The 18,451-nt window shown below is 40.5% G+C and overlaps 1 protein-coding gene across 3 annotated transcripts in view; it reads right to left on the bottom strand.

Annotated features, from left to right (window-relative positions):
* LOC142107597 (carotenoid-cleaving dioxygenase, mitochondrial-like) overlaps nt 1–18,451 on the bottom strand; it is a 53,614-nt gene that overhangs the window by 28,993 nt on the left and 6,170 nt on the right. For 2 of the 3 annotated variants that reach the window (XM_075191115.1, XM_075191117.1), the window contains exons 2-6: nt 13,059–13,254; nt 8,550–8,758; nt 4,460–4,575; nt 2,284–2,386; nt 1,850–1,978 (exon numbers count right to left, since the gene is read on the bottom strand). In XM_075191115.1, coding sequence (XP_075047216.1) covers nt 1,850–1,978; nt 2,284–2,386; nt 4,460–4,575; nt 8,550–8,758; nt 13,059–13,254 — 753 coding nt within the window. Of the gene's footprint in view, nt 1–1,849; nt 1,979–2,283; nt 2,387–4,459; nt 4,576–8,549; nt 8,759–13,058; nt 13,255–14,139; nt 14,295–18,451 lie in introns of those variants that run through there. The other variant, XM_075191114.1, reaches the window with a different exon arrangement.

Here is an 18,451-nt window from a genome sequence, read left to right as displayed (position 1 = left end):
GACAATTCCATCTTGGAACTTTTTTTTTTTGCATTATATGACCAATCAACAGTCGTTTGCCATGTTCAAAAAGTAAAACCAAATTACAACAAATTCAAGAAATTAAACCAAAAGTAAAATGCCCTGTCATAATTTAAAACAAGAGGTATTGACGTGCTCTAGAACTACTGTATTGTTGTTTATATTTTATAAACACTACACTTGAAAGCTTGAGTCTTTCAATGAAAAAGTAACTCTCCATTGCACGAATATTTGCTACAGGGACAATTTTAGGGTTAAGAAAGTCAACAAATAACACTTCGACGCTGTCTGTCTTTATAAACACTACACTTGAAAGTTGGAGGAGGTATTGTGGCTCCGGCACCAAATTTACTACCGGGGCCACTCCACTGTGCAGTCCATATTTAGGTGTATCAGATATTAAACAACGGTGACAGTTGATGCCCAATTTTTTAATTATATTGTTGGCGCTGTAAAAAATTGTGTACCGGGGCCACCACACTACGCAGTCCATACCCTTTTTTGGGGAATTCTGACCCATGGAGGTTTTTTTAATTATGTTGTGGCCTCGGTACCAAATTGTGTACTGGGGCCACCACACTACGCAGTCAAGATAGATAGATGCGTATCATAGATAAAGTACATTCAGTGTTGTGGGGCAAATCGAAAAATATTCAAAATGCACTGTCATTATCAAAAACAAGAGGTTTTGACACGCTGAAACTCCAACATGTATATGATGGAGAGGATGGAGGAGTAGCCGTATGTGCAGTGTAATGCAGACCTGTTGAAGGTTTTCTATATATTTTATTGTGGTGCCCAGTGCCCACTACTCTACGCAGTCCAGATACTATTTTTGGGTGTAATGCAGACCTGTTGAAGGTTTTCTCTATATTTTTTATTGTGGTGGCCAGTGCCCACTACTCTATGCAGTCCAGATACTATTTTTGGGTGTAATGCAGACCTGTTGAAGGTTTTCTATATATTGTATTGTGGTGGCCAGTGGCCAGTCCTCTACGCAGTCCAGATACTATTTTTGGGTGTAATTCAGACCTGTTGATGGATTTTTAATTATATTGTGGGGAACACTCCTCTACGCAGTCCAGAAAGATACCTAGTTGCAACGTTTTGTACTAAAAAAAAAAAAATATGGTGAGGTGTTAGGTGTTCAGAATAGCCTTTAAATTAGTGGAAATGATTGTTATTGAATGTTATTGAGGTTAATAATAGCATAGGAGTGAAAATAAGCCCAAAAACTTGATTTTTTTACACTTTTTTTAGTTTTTTTTTCAAAAAAAATCCGAATCCAAAACCTTAAATCCGAACCAAAACCTTTCGGCAGGTGTTTTGCGAAACAAATCCGAACCCAAAACATCGCGAAAATCCGGATCCAAAACACGAGACCTCAAAAGTCGCAGGTGCACATCCCTAATTAAGAGGCATAAAAAGGCTCAGTACAAGGTGTAGCATTGTTCAGAAGGTATTAGAGAAATTAATTTCCTTTATTTTTTTTAGGTTGTGCCAAACATTCCTTAATGTAAAGAAACCTTCAGATACTAGTATTATCCATACTTGCCAACTCTCCCGGAATGTCCGGGAGACTCCCGCATTTTGCGAGAGTCTCCCGGACTCCCGAATTCTGCCCACTTCACTAGGAAGTGCCCCACTTCCTAGTGAAGTGGGCAGAATATGATCCCAAACGCCGCGATTCCCGGTGAATCGCAGCGCCGAAATGACGCGATTTTGGCCGCCCCGCCCTCCTCACGCCCACCTCCACTGGCTGGCTCCCGAAAGAGAGCTGAAGAAAGTCGATAAGTATGGTATTATCGGTATGTCTCTCTTTTCTTACCAAAGCTGTGATAGTAAGCAGGTTTCATTTTCTTTTCTGGTTCTATAGAACATACAACTTGTGCTCCATCTAGAGTCTCCCCGGAGCTGGATGTCTGAGAGGGAACTCTTATAATATTGTAGCGGGTTCCTGTATCAAAAAAAATGAAGGACATTCAGATATCGATAACTAACTTTGAATTATATCATCACTTGCACTAAACACAGCTGGGAGGAAGTACTATAGCAAATAATTCCAAAGGACTGATTGTGACTTTTAATAGTGCATCATATACACACTGCTTCTATTTAAGTTATGGTGAAAAAAAATATTCTATTTCAAATTAAATATATATAACCAGTTATATTTTTAATGTTGTGTAAGGATGGGTAGTCACAGTAAGCAATGCCCAGAGAACAATCTAAAAAGGGTTCTTCAATATCATTAGTGCTTACCATCTTTTCCGTAGGAATTTCCCATATTATATGTAGTCCCATCAGGATCATAATGAGGGTGTGCTGTGGCACCATTCACAGCAATAAACTTGCTCCAGTCCACCTAAACCCCCAAAAAAAACAAAATGTATAAACGTATGACATGACTATTACTGGTCATGATGAAAATGCAGTCAGAAGATAACCACTATCAGGCTGTGGGTGCTTCACCTTGTGGCCACACTAAATTGGAAACTGTGTTCTCAAATTGAGCAATGACCATGCCGCTTGACCAGGACATCCCCATTTTTGCCCACCAGGGATTCCTTTATTAGAACTGTTGGTCTACCATGCACTACCTAGCCTAGTAACCTTCCTAGTCTATCCCGCCAGTCAGACTTAATCCTCCATATAGGCAACCTTGTTATTTTCCTCACCATTATAACTAGGGGGTACATTTATCAAGCTGCGGGTTTGAAAAAGTGGAGATGTTGTCTATAGCAACCACTCAGATTCTACCTGTCATTTTGTAGACTGTACTAAATAAATGATAACAAGAATCTGACTGGTTGCTATTGACAACATCTCCACTTTTTCAAACCCGCAGCATGATAAATTTTCCCCTAGGAGTGTATATGAAGCTTGTTCTACCCCAGACTATTATTGTAAACTTGGTCGCACAGTGACTGCTATATACCACAAATGTCATACATGTCATAAATGTTTCACTCACACTAACCACCTCCAACTTGTGGAGTTGCTTCAATAGTATTAGTTCTGGTAGATTTAGGCCTGAAGCTTCACATTCCTACCCAATTATCAACTTCTCTTGCCAAACCTAGGACCTTTGCTTATTGCACTTAAATTTATCTAGCCTTCCATCTCCCTTTGCTCAGTTATGGAATAAAATAAACTTTTCTCCAGGTCATCCCCAACCCATTTTTTTGGCACAAAAGGAGGCATTAAAATGGTGGTTGTGGTCTTAGGAGATTCTTGTAAAATTAAAGGGAAATAAGGCCTTATGAATATCTCCAGATAATTTTATTAGTTCACTTCAAAAGGAAAAAAACATTACTAGCAATGTCAGTTGTTGTCGGCGCTTGCCCTTAAGTCTGGTGTAATTTTATTTCAAAATATTTCATTGTGTTTTCTTGGCAGCTGTCTATCTGCCTATTTAAGATCTTTTGGGGTGTGGCTTACAAGCCAGGCCTTGCTAAATATAAGCCCCTATACCTGGGAAGTTAATGCATTTGATTTTAAACACATTTTAAAAGCGTTTGAAACATATAGGATAGTGTAGGACCAATGAAATGCCCTTGTCACTGGGATGCAGGCTTAAATGTTAGGATCAAAATAGAAACCAATACCTCCTGTTTTCATTTTGCTAGATACACAAAAACTGTATATGCAATGTTAAGGACAAGCACCGACAAGTCTATTTGTTTTGTATACATATTGGGCATTTATATTGCAATGCAGCTGGTACCATGTATAATATAGGATTAACTATGCACAGGCTTATTATTTCTTTACTAGAAATGTAACCTCCTTTGAACACAGATACCTGGACAATAATTAGAGAATTAGAAAAAGAGTTGCTAAATCTTCCATCTCAACTTTAAAAAAAGAAAATTCCTATAATTCCAAATGGATGGTACTTGTTGCCTTCTAGACTTTCAAAAATATATGGCTCAAGCTCACTCCTGTGTAGGAGAAACTGTTAATGTGGGGAAATGTCATCACTTTTAGGTAGCATTATTCGCCCTAGGCATTATGTATTTATATCTATGCTTGCTCATGTGTTCCCACCTTGAACTGTAATAATTATCCCTTAAAAAAAAGAAAATTATCATAAAGCAATATTATGCTGTCCAATGAGTAGGCTGCACCTCCCTAGATATATGATAAATTCTATCCTTATCCTAACCAGCCTTTAGCATAGTTCTAAACATAAAGCCCCCGAGTAATGTATAAGACAAAGATATTACTTAAAGAGTAGCATCCCTGCCAGCAATCAGGCCATTGCCAGTCTGGTTTGTCATTGTTTAAGGTATATTGCCCTTTCATTTTTACTTAGAAAACAAGGATTAGAAAATAGAAGTAAATTATATCAGCCTTTAACATTACCACAATGAAATGTTCAACAATGTTTAATTAGCATTATTTCTTGTTTAGCATATGGTAGACTATGGATTACCTTTTCCAGGGTATTCAAGGTTTCAGGATCCACTTTAATCATAAAATTGGTTTCAGTACTGACATAATAATCACCTTTATATAGCACATAATTAACACTGCAATTGTCAGTTGATGCTGAAGAGGACAAAGGAAGAGAGATTAATATTAATTTATGCACGCGGCAGTATTTTGTCATACCAGTATGCTTCAGATAGTATACTATAAAGACATGCTTTTGACCTGCTCAGTACTGCTATCGCTGCATCCAGTTAAAATGACATCACATATTCAAAACCACAACAGTACCAAGAATGACGACATAACAGTCATAGGTGCTAAGTGTGCTATATTAAGGGTATCTGTGTTACGCTTATATATTTTGTACAACTTTATAACATGATAAACCATATGATGAACTGTGCTGATAAAATTGTGAATATATTGTTAAACTTCCCAGAGAAGCTGACCTCACGCTAATGTATATATTCATATCATACTCAGGTCACCACCAGTTTCTTAATCTTTTCCTTACAAAATCCCCTCTTTTGTCTGCAAAGATTTTTCCAGTACCTGATTGCATAATATAACCCATTACAAACTATCAACTCAACTTCTACAAATGGTTTCACATTTCCTTCTATCTGTATATGTTTAAATCAACAATGGCATAACAATTTGGGGATTGGGGAGGGTCTAAATTTGTTGATGAGGGGAAGCATAACTGAAGTCTTCTGAATGTTAGTTGGCATAGTGCAGCTTGTGAGAAAAGTGTTTAAAATACGAGAAGTGAAAAACTGGATTAAGTATTTGAGGGAAGGATACTATAAAGTGTTTGATTCAGTGTTGATAAAAGTTTCATAAGTAACGTGCGGATGAAAAGCAGTTCTGGGGAATGATAAACAGGAAGAAGAAATACAATAATGTGTGTGTCTGATATTTAGTGTAGTGTGTGACACAGTGTAATATATGGGAGCTTAGCAATGTATGTAAAGGTGACAATGTAATGAGTGAGAGAAATTTACTAAACTGCAGGTTTGAAAAAGTGGAGATGTTGCCTATAGCAACCAATCAGATTCTAGTTGTCATGTATTTATTACATTCTACAAAATGACAGGTAGAATCTGATTGGTTGCTATAGACAAAATCTCCACTTATTCAATACCGCACTTTAGTAAATATACCCCATGGTGTCATTTGTGGATTTAATAGTACAGGGGTACTAATTATCATAATCATCTATTTATATAGCGCCACTGATTCCACAGCGCTGTACAGAGAACTCATTCACATGAGTCCCTGACCCATTGGAGCTTACAGTCTAAATTCCCTAAACACACACACAGACAGACAGAGACTAGGGTCAATTTGATAGCAACCAATTAACCTACCAGTATGTTTTTGAAGGGTGGGAGGAAACTGGAGCACCCGGAGGAAACCCACGCAAACATGGGGAGAATATACAAACTCCAGACAGCATGTAGAAAGAAGAAACATAGCTTCCAGCTTGGTAGAAGTTTTTACACTCACCACTTAAAGAAAAACTGTAGTCAAACTGGAAACCTCTCATGAAGCCAACCCATTGAGATCTGATGCGGTCGCACCCTTTCGACAAAGTCTTTAACCTCACAATCACTACTGGAATTGAAGCAACCAGCTTCACAATTGCTGCAGTGATGCAAACACTTGGTAAAACAGGTGTCAGTGAAATGGCCATGTGTCGTCCCAAACAAATCCAGCGCCACTTTAAGAGCACACTCCCCGTTGACAACTATTTGAATCTTATGTGGTGGCTTCACTCCATCAATTGTGAAGCTTTTTGCAATTGGTGGTTCCAGCTGCAATCGAGAGTTAATGGTCAGGGTCCAAGTGAAAATACTCCAACAGAACTTCTACTTGGGGGGGGGATGCTTGGCAACGAGGGAAATTCCACTTTGACTGAGGTTTTATTTTAAGGGGTATGAATGTAGAAGAGACCAGTGTAGGACATATGGCAATGTGTTAGTTCATGTTAGTTTATGATCAAGAATATAAAGGTGTATTTATTACAATGTGGCACAGCACACCCCATTTCCCATGGATACAGCACAGACAGAGTGCACAGTCTCTGACACATATCGGCAACCCCCGGCACGCGTGCCAGATGTGGAACGCAGACCACTTTTGTCTGGTACGCCGACGCTCTAGTTGCTTCACTAAAGCAGGTGAGGATGGCCGAAATGGAGCTGCTGCACATGTGCAACAGCTCTGTTTTATTTATTTTAATTATCAGCTTTACACGGCGCTGTGCATGATACACTTGCATGCCTGGCCCATAAGGCAGATAAAGAGGCGTGTTTCAGCAATTTGCACAGTATTCTAAGTTGCACGGATCTAAAGATCTGTGCCACTCTGAATACTGTTTAAATTATGGGATGAAATTTACATTTACGATTCCAGTGTAAATTGCGTCCGACTCTAAATGAGGTCCTCAATGTACAAAGTATGTCTGCAGTGCCACAAGACATTACTGGGAAAAATCTACATCTTTACCTAAAAACTGTGAAATCATCAGACATTTAACAGTTAAGTGTTGTTATAAGACATATTCATATATTGGAAAACCTATATTGTGGACTTGTGGAAATATATTAGAAAAGAATGTAACAGCTTCTTTTGAAATGCTGAACGGATAACAGAGTAATGAGCTTCTGGATTGTTAATCGCAATACTCTGAAACGACATATTGTTGATGTTTGCACATTTATGTTTATGCAATTTTATGGTACAAATAATAATTGCTTTTGAGATATGCACAGTGAAACATTCTTTTGTTGACACTGCAGACATATATTGCACATTGAAGGAGACTGAGCACTTGGGACGGTTTCTTTTGCTCACACTGAGGGAGGGTTGGTAACCTTACACCCACAGTAGCTCTCAGAGTAAAACCCTAGATTCTTAGAGCACTGGTAATTAAATTATACAGAGGCAGAAATCTGCGCAACTGGCCCACATAGCAAAAATTGGGTAAGTTTTAGTCGATATTTCCTTTAGTCCCCCACTCTGCTCTGAAAAGTGCAGAGGGATGTTTCTTCTGAGCAGGTACAGCAGCGTTCTGAAGAACACTTCATTCTGCTCTTTTCTGAGTGGAGATTGCACTGGAACATGATGTGGGGGTTTTAATGGGGCGTCTCCTGCAGAGCCTCAGGCAGGCCCCATAGCGCCTGCAACCAAGTTAGTTCCCCCACTGCTCACAATCCTCTACCTCCGCAACACCTGGAGAGCTATTTCTTCCACAACACCTGGAGAGCCATTTGTCGCTTGCAATGAAACACACATACTGGCCGTGCTGCTTCTATTAGGGTCATGGAATATGTAAACAGTGTGATAACTTGTATCTGATGTTACAAAAAAGACAGCGTGCAGGACGGTGAAAAGAGCAGCTAGCATTGAAGAGAGCAGCTGGCTGTTCAGGAAGATTGAGGTGTCTCATGTGCACCTGAGGCCGAAGATATCACCAGGAAGAAAGTGTTGCAATTTGAGTCTGTTGACAGTATGAGGTACAAATGGAGCCCCAAACTGGACAAGACTTTGGGGTGGGGGTGTTTGGTTCACTGTAAATCCTGGAGCAGAGCAGAAATAGGAGACATGTGTTGTGTGGTATCAATATACTGTGTGTCAAATCCAACAGGGAGAAAGGTTGCTACACTGTATCATTCCCTTCTTGAGCTTTTCTACTGTGCTGTTTGGCTCTAGTTCTCTGTAAGAAATTGTGTATCTCACAAACTGTAATACAGAATGTTTTCCCAGTATTCCTTTGTGCACATAAATGTTTAAAATGCTCTTTGTCTCTGTAAATGCCCACGCAATACTCTTTATCACCTGTAAATGTTTACTATATACTCATTTATATGCATAGATTTTACTAAGTACACAATCTTGTTTACTCTGTGCATATACTGTTACTTGCAGACACAGTAATACCATTGTTTTGAATTTAAAGAAAAGGACTGAAATAACATTTGGATGTGTCTGAGATGGCTCTGATGATACAACTAATGCATGCTCTAGGCACATATACATATAATTCAGTATACATTGACTCCTGTAACAACAAGAATATGACTTACTTAATTTAAACTTGGACACAAAACGATCATACACAGACTTGCAGGGGTCTGGCATCGCCAAGGTACCAAACTCCGAGACAACTATCCGGTTCGCATCCTTATTCTTTGCATAAGAGTCACTTTGCAGGAACTTGCTCAAGTAGGTGACAGAGCCATTCTCAATCTTGAAGCTGTGCATGAGAGCCATGCCATCGAACCAATGATTGTACCTGAAACAATTGTTAATACCCGTGGCAAATATTAAGATACCATACATATTGCAGTTGGTTAAACACTCAAAGGGGACACTCATGAAATATACTATATTAAAAAGTAAAACAAAAAGAAAAAAACAACACATAGACTATAATAACATACTGTGCATAGACAAAGACCAGCACAATACACACATTTGGCATTCCTGTAAACTGTAAAAAAAATAAGAATAAGAATAAAATTAGTGATATTTTTCATGGATTGTTTTATTTTGGTAATAGTAGCTAAGGGAAAACACTGGAGAGGGTTTGCCTGTTTTTCACATATTATTATTATTATTATTATTAATAATAATATTATTATATTTTAATTATAAGTCACCACAAAAGGTCTGCAGCGCCGTATATGACATATACAAACAGCAATAATCCATAACACAGTACGTAATAATACATAATACATGAAAAACAAAATTCAAAGACCAGACATACTGTATAAACAAAAAATAAACAGATAACATGATAATGCAGATAAAAAAATGACAGGACAGTGAGTGAGAGTGATGAGTGCCCAATGTGATTTAGGCTCAAGAAACCAGAGCTAGGGAATCAGACCAAGACGTACAGAGGTTGATGGTATAGTAAAAGGAGAACACAAGGAAAAAGGGTCCTGCTCGCGAGAGCTTACATTCGTATTACAACTCACTGCTTGGACAGGAGTACAAATTAAAAAGTTATTATTGGCGAAACTGACGCAGGGCAAAACAATGAAAAATGATGGTGCTTCCTGAGGTTCAAATTTGGACCAGACCTCTTGAAGCGAAAATGGCATTAGAATTCTAAAGATTGATGGATATAGGGTTAGTTAACACTAGTAAATGTATTGTAGACTGTTGTGTACAAGCTCTTGCAACCATACTTACAAATATTAGACGTGAGATTAGACATTACCAACTTTTATATTACTTTTGTCCTTATGATAGTGGTGTTCTATAAAATCACTTTGGACATTTCTAAATATTGATATAAGTGTTGTTATTAAGGTTTAATGTTATTAACACATCTTTTTTAATCTAACTCCACTTTTGAGAATCTGACCCATTGCTTCTGTAGCACTATCCATGGACGGCAAGTCTGCACTAATATTCTCTACAGATTGTGCTTAACTGAATGTTTGTCCCAGAAAACAGTCACTAAAAAAACGCCTGAACATGCCTGGAGTACTATGAACTGAGATTAGAGGTGGAGAAAGATTCTGAATGTGTTAGTAGGAAGTATGAGAAGGACACAAGGATAATTTGTTCATTATCTGTTGGAAAAATAGACAAGAAGAAGCAAAAGTCAAAACATTCAGTAAGCGCAAGTGCAGTGATATCAAAAACATAAGCATAATAAGTAAATGTAACAGGCATGACACACAGCAAAACCTAGGGGTCTATTTACAATCGGTGGTTAGTGGGCAGCAGTATCATACAAAATGTAGCACCACTGCTATTTACCAAGCCAGAGCTCATTGGCGTGCAATGGTGAAGTCCCATCTCTGCAGAGATTGTTCCTGTCTTAATCTATTTTACACTGCTTAATGGAGATTGCGAACCTAGTCAATGTACCAAGCAGAGAAAAGCTCTGCTTTTCGGCCCCAACCCATAAAACCTAAGAACATCTCAGGACGTACTCGATCTGCCTGTCAGCATCAGTGATTGTTGGCAGTCTACAGACACTGGTAGGGCTGGAATAGCACACTTGCACTTGTATGAGTGCACAAATGGCTTGGGCAACACAAACAGGTAAGGAAGAGCTTAAAACAGGCACAGGGTCTGCCACTTCTTTTTCTTGTGTGGTGGGTAGGGTCGCATTTTGAGGGAATCATATGTGACATTGCCTGTTAATTGGCATTGCAAGAACAGCAGTTGCAGTTTTTACCCCAAGATAGCCTGTTTCCATTAGCTTATATAGTAACAGCCACAGCCTTAAGCTGGGTACACACTGCCTAAGTTTCCACCAACTTTTTATGCCAATCAATTTAATATCCAATCGATGGTCCTATCGTTCGGTCTATAGACTGCATACACACTAGCCTCATTTTAGACTATAAATGGAAGAGCGACCATACCAGTATCGACTTTTACAGCCATGTTGTCATGAACAATGATTTAAATTTCATACACAGTGAAGCGACATTAGCGGGTCATGTAACGATATACCGATAAACCAAAGAGATTAGCATAAAGGGCAAGAGCTTTCACTATAGTTAACACCTAAAAACTCTCCATACACAAGGTTATTGTGCATGAATAGTCTTCACCCACAATGCTCCATTCTGTCGGGCATCATCGCTGATTGGTCCACAGCAGAAACCAATGCCCATGTGTGAGTGTATAAAATTACTGAGGAGCCTGTCTGGCACAGAGGGACATGAGAAGATGGCGGATGAGGAGCAGGTGTTGGTGGGGGTTGGAACAATGGAGGTGGAGGTGATGCTTGAAGGCCCAAAAAAATAATGAAGAATTTGTGGTCGGGTATGGAGATGGTCAAGAAGAAGAAGAAGAAATAAAATTTATGGCAGTTAAAAGAGCAAAGTCAATGAGCCCAAGAGAGGGGGAGATGACGGTAAAAGCACTGGACCACTGAAGACTGGTGTGAATTCGTAGAAACATAAAAAAAAAGTCAGTACCACGTGTAGTGTACCAGTTTCAAGGAGTTTATTTATTTGATTTTAATTTAACATGAAGCAATGAAAAAGCTAGATTTGTAACACAGGTTGTTTTTTTCAGAACGAAGAATTAACGTTGATAATAGCAGCTTAGATACCACTGATACCACTTATGTTACACCTGTTATTAAACAAGAAAACATTGATGTCGAATACCGACATATGAAAGGAATTATGCAAGAAGGTATTTAAATGAACATGTGTAGGAAACACAATGATTTGGGCATACACCTGTACCGTTATAATAGCCAAAATGGCGCCTGTTTTACAGAACCTATAGAGGTTAAGCCCACTATTGCTGCGATTGTACCAGAGGGACCACAACATAAACTGATCTCGAGCAGTGTGCAAGGTGAGTAAATGGGACTGTTTTTGGTGTTGGATAAAGCCTTTTGTTAACTTTATTACAGATATAGAATTTTAATGCTAAGCATTTTTTATTTCCTTGTTTTCTAGATACCATCATCATATCCGATGAAAGTTCAGAGGGAGAAAAAAATGTTGTAAAGCTCAACGATTATTTTAAAGAAATAACAGCGATTATAAGTGACGTCAAGAAAAAAATTAAAAAGCTTGTGAAGAATGTTGTTGATATGTCTATGGTGTTTGGAACAGTTCTGCCACAAACCACTAGCACCGTTAAAGTGTAGTACTATTTTTATAACTTTTATTATTATTCTGCACTAAACATTTTTTTAAATTTTTCTGCAATAAAACTGTTGCATTAACACTGTGTGGTTTATTCTGGGTATGTTACAAATATTAGTTAAAAAAGGTTAATGTTAGTTTACAAAGTTTATAAGTTTATTCGTTTATACAGTTATAAGTTTAGAAAGGGTAAATATGAATAGGTTGCCAATATAGATGTAAAGTGTTGGTATAACACTACACTTTATTAAACTGGCTGCCATATGCTAGACGCATATATGCAATAGACTACTGCTATTCCGTTACAATCAACTATTTAACAAGTCAGTGATGTGCGGACACCGCACCACGTGGGACAGGTAGAGGCATCTGAAATTTACATACACACGCCCCCAACGGAACCCCAGGTCGAGGAAGTATCGGAGGATTATCGTGAATTTATACACACTACACAATGGAAAGGTGATTGGAACGAAAATATTGAACGGTGCGACCAACTAAGTGAGGCGCAATGAACCATTTTGGAAGACTTTCGACCATCGTGTCACTAAGCACACTTATCCGACTTTGGAACGACCGCATTTTGACTGGTTGAGGCGATTATTGGACGAAAACCTGTAGTGTGTACCCAGCTTTAGATAAACGTTTTGCTGATGCATGAGCAGTAGTAATAGGAAGGACATGCGTATCATTCCGGACCTTCACTGTTAGGAGCACTGCAAAACCCCATCCTCTATCGCAGAGGAGGGTGATTTTAAATACTGAAGGTAAATGCATACATAATGATAGAGCAGACAGCAGCACACCAATGATAAATAGATCCTTTGGAATAATTGGGAATACTTAATATACTCCTAACCAGTGGTTTTTTTTTCAATCTACTGTTACAGTTTATATAGACACCAGTCTGTACATCTCAGTTGAGGCCATCAAATAAACAAATTACATCCTTACTTGTCATTGCCAAATTCGAATCTGCCTGGTCCGTTCCGCAGCAGACTACCTCTGATCCATTTTGGGATGGTTCCTGTGATTTTTGTCGGTACAGGCTGTGGAGTTTCTGCCACAGTTTGGAAGAGAGGGGCAATACACTCTACACCTGCCTGGGAGGAAAAGGAGACTCTCTGCCGGACGTAACACTTTTTTAGAACTGAAATGAGAAAAATTTCAGAAACATAATCATTAGATACTAAACCAGGCTGTACAACTGAGTTTGGAAACCTCAAGAGCAATGCACAGTATAACATAATTTTTTACACCAATGCAGTCCTACTCATGTGCATATTTTGACAGCACTGTATTAAATTACATTGTAATGAAGAATAAACAAAGCAGAAATCATGTCAAGAAGCTTCTTCTATTGTAATCAAGTCTATTTTTACTAATGTTAACGATGAGCAGATAGTGTCAGATGCAATATAAGCTCAGCTACTGTAGAATAGGTATATTCTAGTTCCAGTTACGGCTGCCAGGCTTATCATATATGTATTTCTCTTAATAAATTCACTCATATTAGCAAAAATACGAATATGCTGCACATAACGTATCTATAGGGAGAACAATTTAAGTCCAGTCGTGACTGAAACGTTATATGCATTTATGAAAAGTGACCAATCATTCATCTCTTTACAATAAATAATAATCCACCTTTAGTTTACTGATCTGCGCTCTTTAAGACAACGAGAAACTTCTCTTGCAGTTTCAGTCCTGAATTAAAACCAAATTCTCTTTAGAGCTACACTGTATCAAAACGGTTGTCACAGATCGCAATCACAAATCCGGGCTGCAAAATCCACAGACACCAGACAATTGTACGGGCTGGGAATCCGGAGAATTTCTAGGTGTGTAGGTAAAAATACAGGTTCTGAGTCTCATACACGGTGCTTCAGGTCATGTTTAAAGCTGTGCAATTATAACACCCAGAGCCTGGCATAGCATGCAGGGGCTAGATCCACATCGTGGATAAATCCATGTTAGGGTGGATCTGCAGGGACTAGAATTCTCGCTTTGTGTATTGTTGTACGACGCCACTTACTTGTCGCCCGCAGAGTCCAGCTATTGCCCAAGACCCTCATCTTCCACAGCAACAGACCATATCCTGGCTGACAAACAAGTCCTGTCTTGTGCTCATTGGCTAATGTAGTTGTCAGTCAATTGACAAGTGCAGCCATAAGGGAAATGTCCCTAAACTCAGATGATAGGGATAACAAATGGTACCTGCAGCTTAAGGGTTAACTCCTCTCCAGTTTCCAGCAAATGGGTTGGGGGTGGGTGTTGACACACTGGAGAGGCTATATGCTGTGCATTCCTTCTTACTCGCCTGGAAATCAACAGGACAAAAACGGACAGGCTTAGTATCAGCACTGTATTGTTTTCTCCCTCCTGTTTTTTGCTGTTCCCCTGCATTGTTCCCTTTGTTTTCCCTGCTGTTTTGTCCTGTCTTGGTGGTATTTATTCCTTTTCTCCCTGCTTTTCTTTCTACTGTCTCTATCCTTGCAGGCATTTCCTGCCCCCCTGCTCTGCTTCTGTGGTTTCTGCCTTTCCCCTATCCCTATTATATCCGTGTCTCCTGTTTCCCTCTGCTATTACCATCCCATTCAGTTGCTCATTTTATCCCTCATTGTATTGCATTGTATTGTTTACACTACTGTTTTTTGATCCAGGATAGTCACTGCATTTCTCTTCATTTATAGGCTTTGCTTACCCCTGTTTCTGTACTGTGTTGGTCTCCCTGCTGTTTTTTACTGTCTCCCTGGCAATTGTTCCCTCTCTCCCTACTATTCTTTATACTTTCACTGCCTCTCCAGACATTTAATACCCCCCTTCCCTGCATTTTTATTTGCCTGCTTTTCTTTGTCTCTCTACCTACAGTTTCTTTATTTACTATTACTAGTGTTTTCATCACCTCATGTTGCTTAGCTTTCTCAGACAGGCTCAGTATCATCACAGTCTGCATGTTTTTTCTGCTCCTCTTATTATATACTTCTTGTGTTGTCCCCCCTGCTTCCTCAGCTTTCCTTGTATACTTTCTTCTCTCTATCGTTTCTCTACAATTTCCCTCGTTTTCTTTCACCCCTTTTTAATTCTCTTTCCTTTTTCCCAGTCTTCCCAGTCTTTCTTCCCCTCTCCTCCCACATGTCCCTTACCCGCAGACTCGTTCCCCCCTTCCCGATTCTTGCTTCCCCCTTCCCTACATACATCTCAGCAGTCAGGACCCTCTTCCCCTCCTTTCCCCAGTCAGAGGGCATCCCGGTGGCAGTACTCGATGCGAGTTACGTCTGCGATGATAGCCGGCCGGCCACTGCCCACGTGCGGCAGTCGCGAGCTCCGGAGCGGACAGCGGCGCTGCTTGGCTCCGGAGCTGAACGGAGGGCAGACAGAAGGCGTCGGGGAAGTGGGAGAATTTCTCCCACTCGCCCCCGGCCAGGTGCTGTTGTCCACACTGAGCCACCAATGAATGTGGTGGATTGCGTCCCCACTGGCTCCACCATTTTGCAGCCCCACATAGGGAGTAATGCTGCTCCCTCTCCCCTGACAGCGGAGGGTTCCACTCCCTATATTAATTTTATTTTAGTAATATATTTTGGATTAAAGTTTAAAATAATATGCAGGATAATTTCTTATTCATAAGCTTTTGTTAATACAAAGCACCACTTTACATTAGCATCCTATTGGCATTCTATTATTGGCAAAATGTCAAACATATACAATCTCCCCCTATTCTTGATACATATATAAGTATTCCTCCCCCTCCCTTTTTCCAGCCATATCATATATAGCACCCATCCCTTACTCCCCCTGAATCCCATGTTCCACTACCTCTCCACGGGGGCTACTGCATGTGTCAACGACAGATTTTTAGCATGTTCTTGTTTCAGTACTGCAGATGCTATGGTGTGAGGGAGACAGTCAGACGGCACTCCCGACCTTCCCGCCAGATCAAGCGGAACTGTAGAAGGTGCACGACGACGTCATCTAAGCGACATTCGGGACCTCACGAACCCCAGGAACAGGGGACCACCGACGCATACCTGGTGAGTATGATTATCATAATGCGTTACCCACAACACGTTTCACATAATGTAGTTCCAGCTCTTCATACATTTCCCAAGACACGCTTAGCCTGTTAGGCCACTACATGCAAGTCTGCCTTGCTGGGTAACAGAAATCCTCATTAGGACCTCTCCCACTCAGATACGCAGGTATCAGTGAGAGCCATGGTCTTGGAGCTCTTGGAGCTAACAGGTTCGTTCCCTGGTAATGCTCGTCAGCCCTTTAGTCAGTAACCGCAGAAAACCTTGTCCTGCACATGGGTGCCCTAGTAGGAATTTTAATTTGCGGGAGTGTGGTGCCATGACTTTAGGAGGTTTCCATTACCACGCTGCATTCCCAAATTCTGCACGCAATACACGGTAAACATGTAGATATTTGGCACTAGATTCATCAAGCTTTCGGTTTCCTGAGCAGGTACATGATACTGTCCAGCCCTTTATGAGCATTTCTAGGGCCCTTTAGTGCCTGGGCAACAGGAGTCAGCAGGTATTCTCCCGCTAGTTATCGGTTGGGGACGTATTATTGCATTTTATAGACAGATATGAGTTCATTACAGAGTACACTAGATGCTTATGTAGGAATTGATGTAGGATTTGAGGTTAGGTTTCCCAAGGGTATACTTCTCTACACTTCTTTGCATTCAAGGATCATTTACACATACATCTGCGCATACTTTGTAGCAGGGGGAAGAGTTTCCCTGAGGTCCTAATTTAACACCAGTGATTTATTCTCTTCCTTTCCTTAGCTGGCCTGTTATATTGGTTTTATACGTTGGGTACACGTTAAGGGCAAGGGGCACATGAGGTTTACCACGTAACGCTATTGTCATCCTCTGACTCCCTGTTAATTAGTGCACGGCTTTGTACCACTTGCACGAACTGTCGAATTCTAATAATATAGTATGGAGTAAAGTATGGTAATGCATTGCGCATGAGAACACTGACCGTATGTCCAGTTGCCTTAGGGAGCAGTGTATTAGTTCACAAGGGAGGTCACATACTTTGTGACGATTGGTTCCCTTACTTGCTTACTAGCAATTATTAACGCGTTTAAAGCACTTAAAAAGTAGCTTTCATGGCAAAGTCAAAGCAAAGGACACGAGTTTGACAGGCTTCCACATGTGTGGGGTCAGCTTAGTATCCAATCTTAAGGGATTAGTCCCCTTGGGAGGAAGTCCGGTTTAGTCATGACACCGGGCCCCTTCCACCAAATGTCAGTTTAACATGCTATGTTGGCGTTTGTTTTGGTGGTGGCTTGGAGCCATCCTCCACGACACCCACTCCTTTGGATTGCTGCTGGAATTTATGGAAACATCATTGTCAAGTTTAGACTAAGCAATTCTGAAAACCTGTGGAATAAGCTTATACTCATGAGGAGACTCCAGGGTATACCCAATATATGGGTACCTAATTGACGTAGGCCCGAGCCCGGAGGGGAGCTACTCTCAGTACACACCAGGCATCTCCCCTTTATGAATTTTTATAATTCAGCACAATATTTTCCTTAGCTGATTTGGGGCATTCCGAGTTGGTGAGCTTGTGTCTCAGTCTCAACACACCATAAGCACTGTACTACTGGCTAGGTGCATCAACATGTCTACTTCACAGGTGCCCTGCTAAACCCTCCGTTCCTATACTGATCAATCGGGCAGAGGTCGTTGGATGACATTACCCGTACACGGGGATAACTCGATATGTCTAGTAGCATGATGTACCCGCTTTGCAGCATTCCAACCTATAGTCTGAGGCATTTTGTGAGTCGGCAACCGATCACACGGTGCTATTACTGGCCGCAAGTCACTAACCTATTCAAAGCACCTGGGCTCTCGGTTCCTTTAAACAAGGCTCCATGGCCTGCCTTGTAGGGGCGGGGCATTGCGAGCCCAGAGGGGGGTAGTCACACACCAGATTTAGCACCGGCCAATCGTAAAGGGTTTGTCCTGGGACCAGTAGTTAGTGCCGGATGGCCATACACTGTTTGGTGTTTGACGTCGGTCGTGCCACCTCATGATTTTTCCGCTCCGTCAAGATTTAATGCCCTGTTTTCACGTAAAAAAAAAACTTGCAGCACTTGGGTCTAGACCCGGCACTTTTTGGCACCCACTCGTATAGGATTGAGGCGGCTACTGCCGCGCCACAGTCAGGTGTTTCCACCGACAATATTAAATCCCTGGGTGGTGGAAATCTCACGCGAATAAAAGATATAAAGGACCTTGAACTCTTTGGTCCCGCCACACTAGCAAGTTTTTGCAGTTGATATTATCGCAAAGGTGTAAGTGTTTAGACTTTTTTGTC

This window comes from Mixophyes fleayi, chromosome 11, assembly GCF_038048845.1.
Source record: "Mixophyes fleayi isolate aMixFle1 chromosome 11, aMixFle1.hap1, whole genome shotgun sequence".
Lineage (NCBI taxonomy): Eukaryota > Metazoa > Chordata > Amphibia > Anura > Limnodynastidae > Mixophyes > Mixophyes fleayi.
Note: the sequence above shows the minus strand (reverse complement) of the source record. Positions and strands in the feature narration are given on the sequence as shown.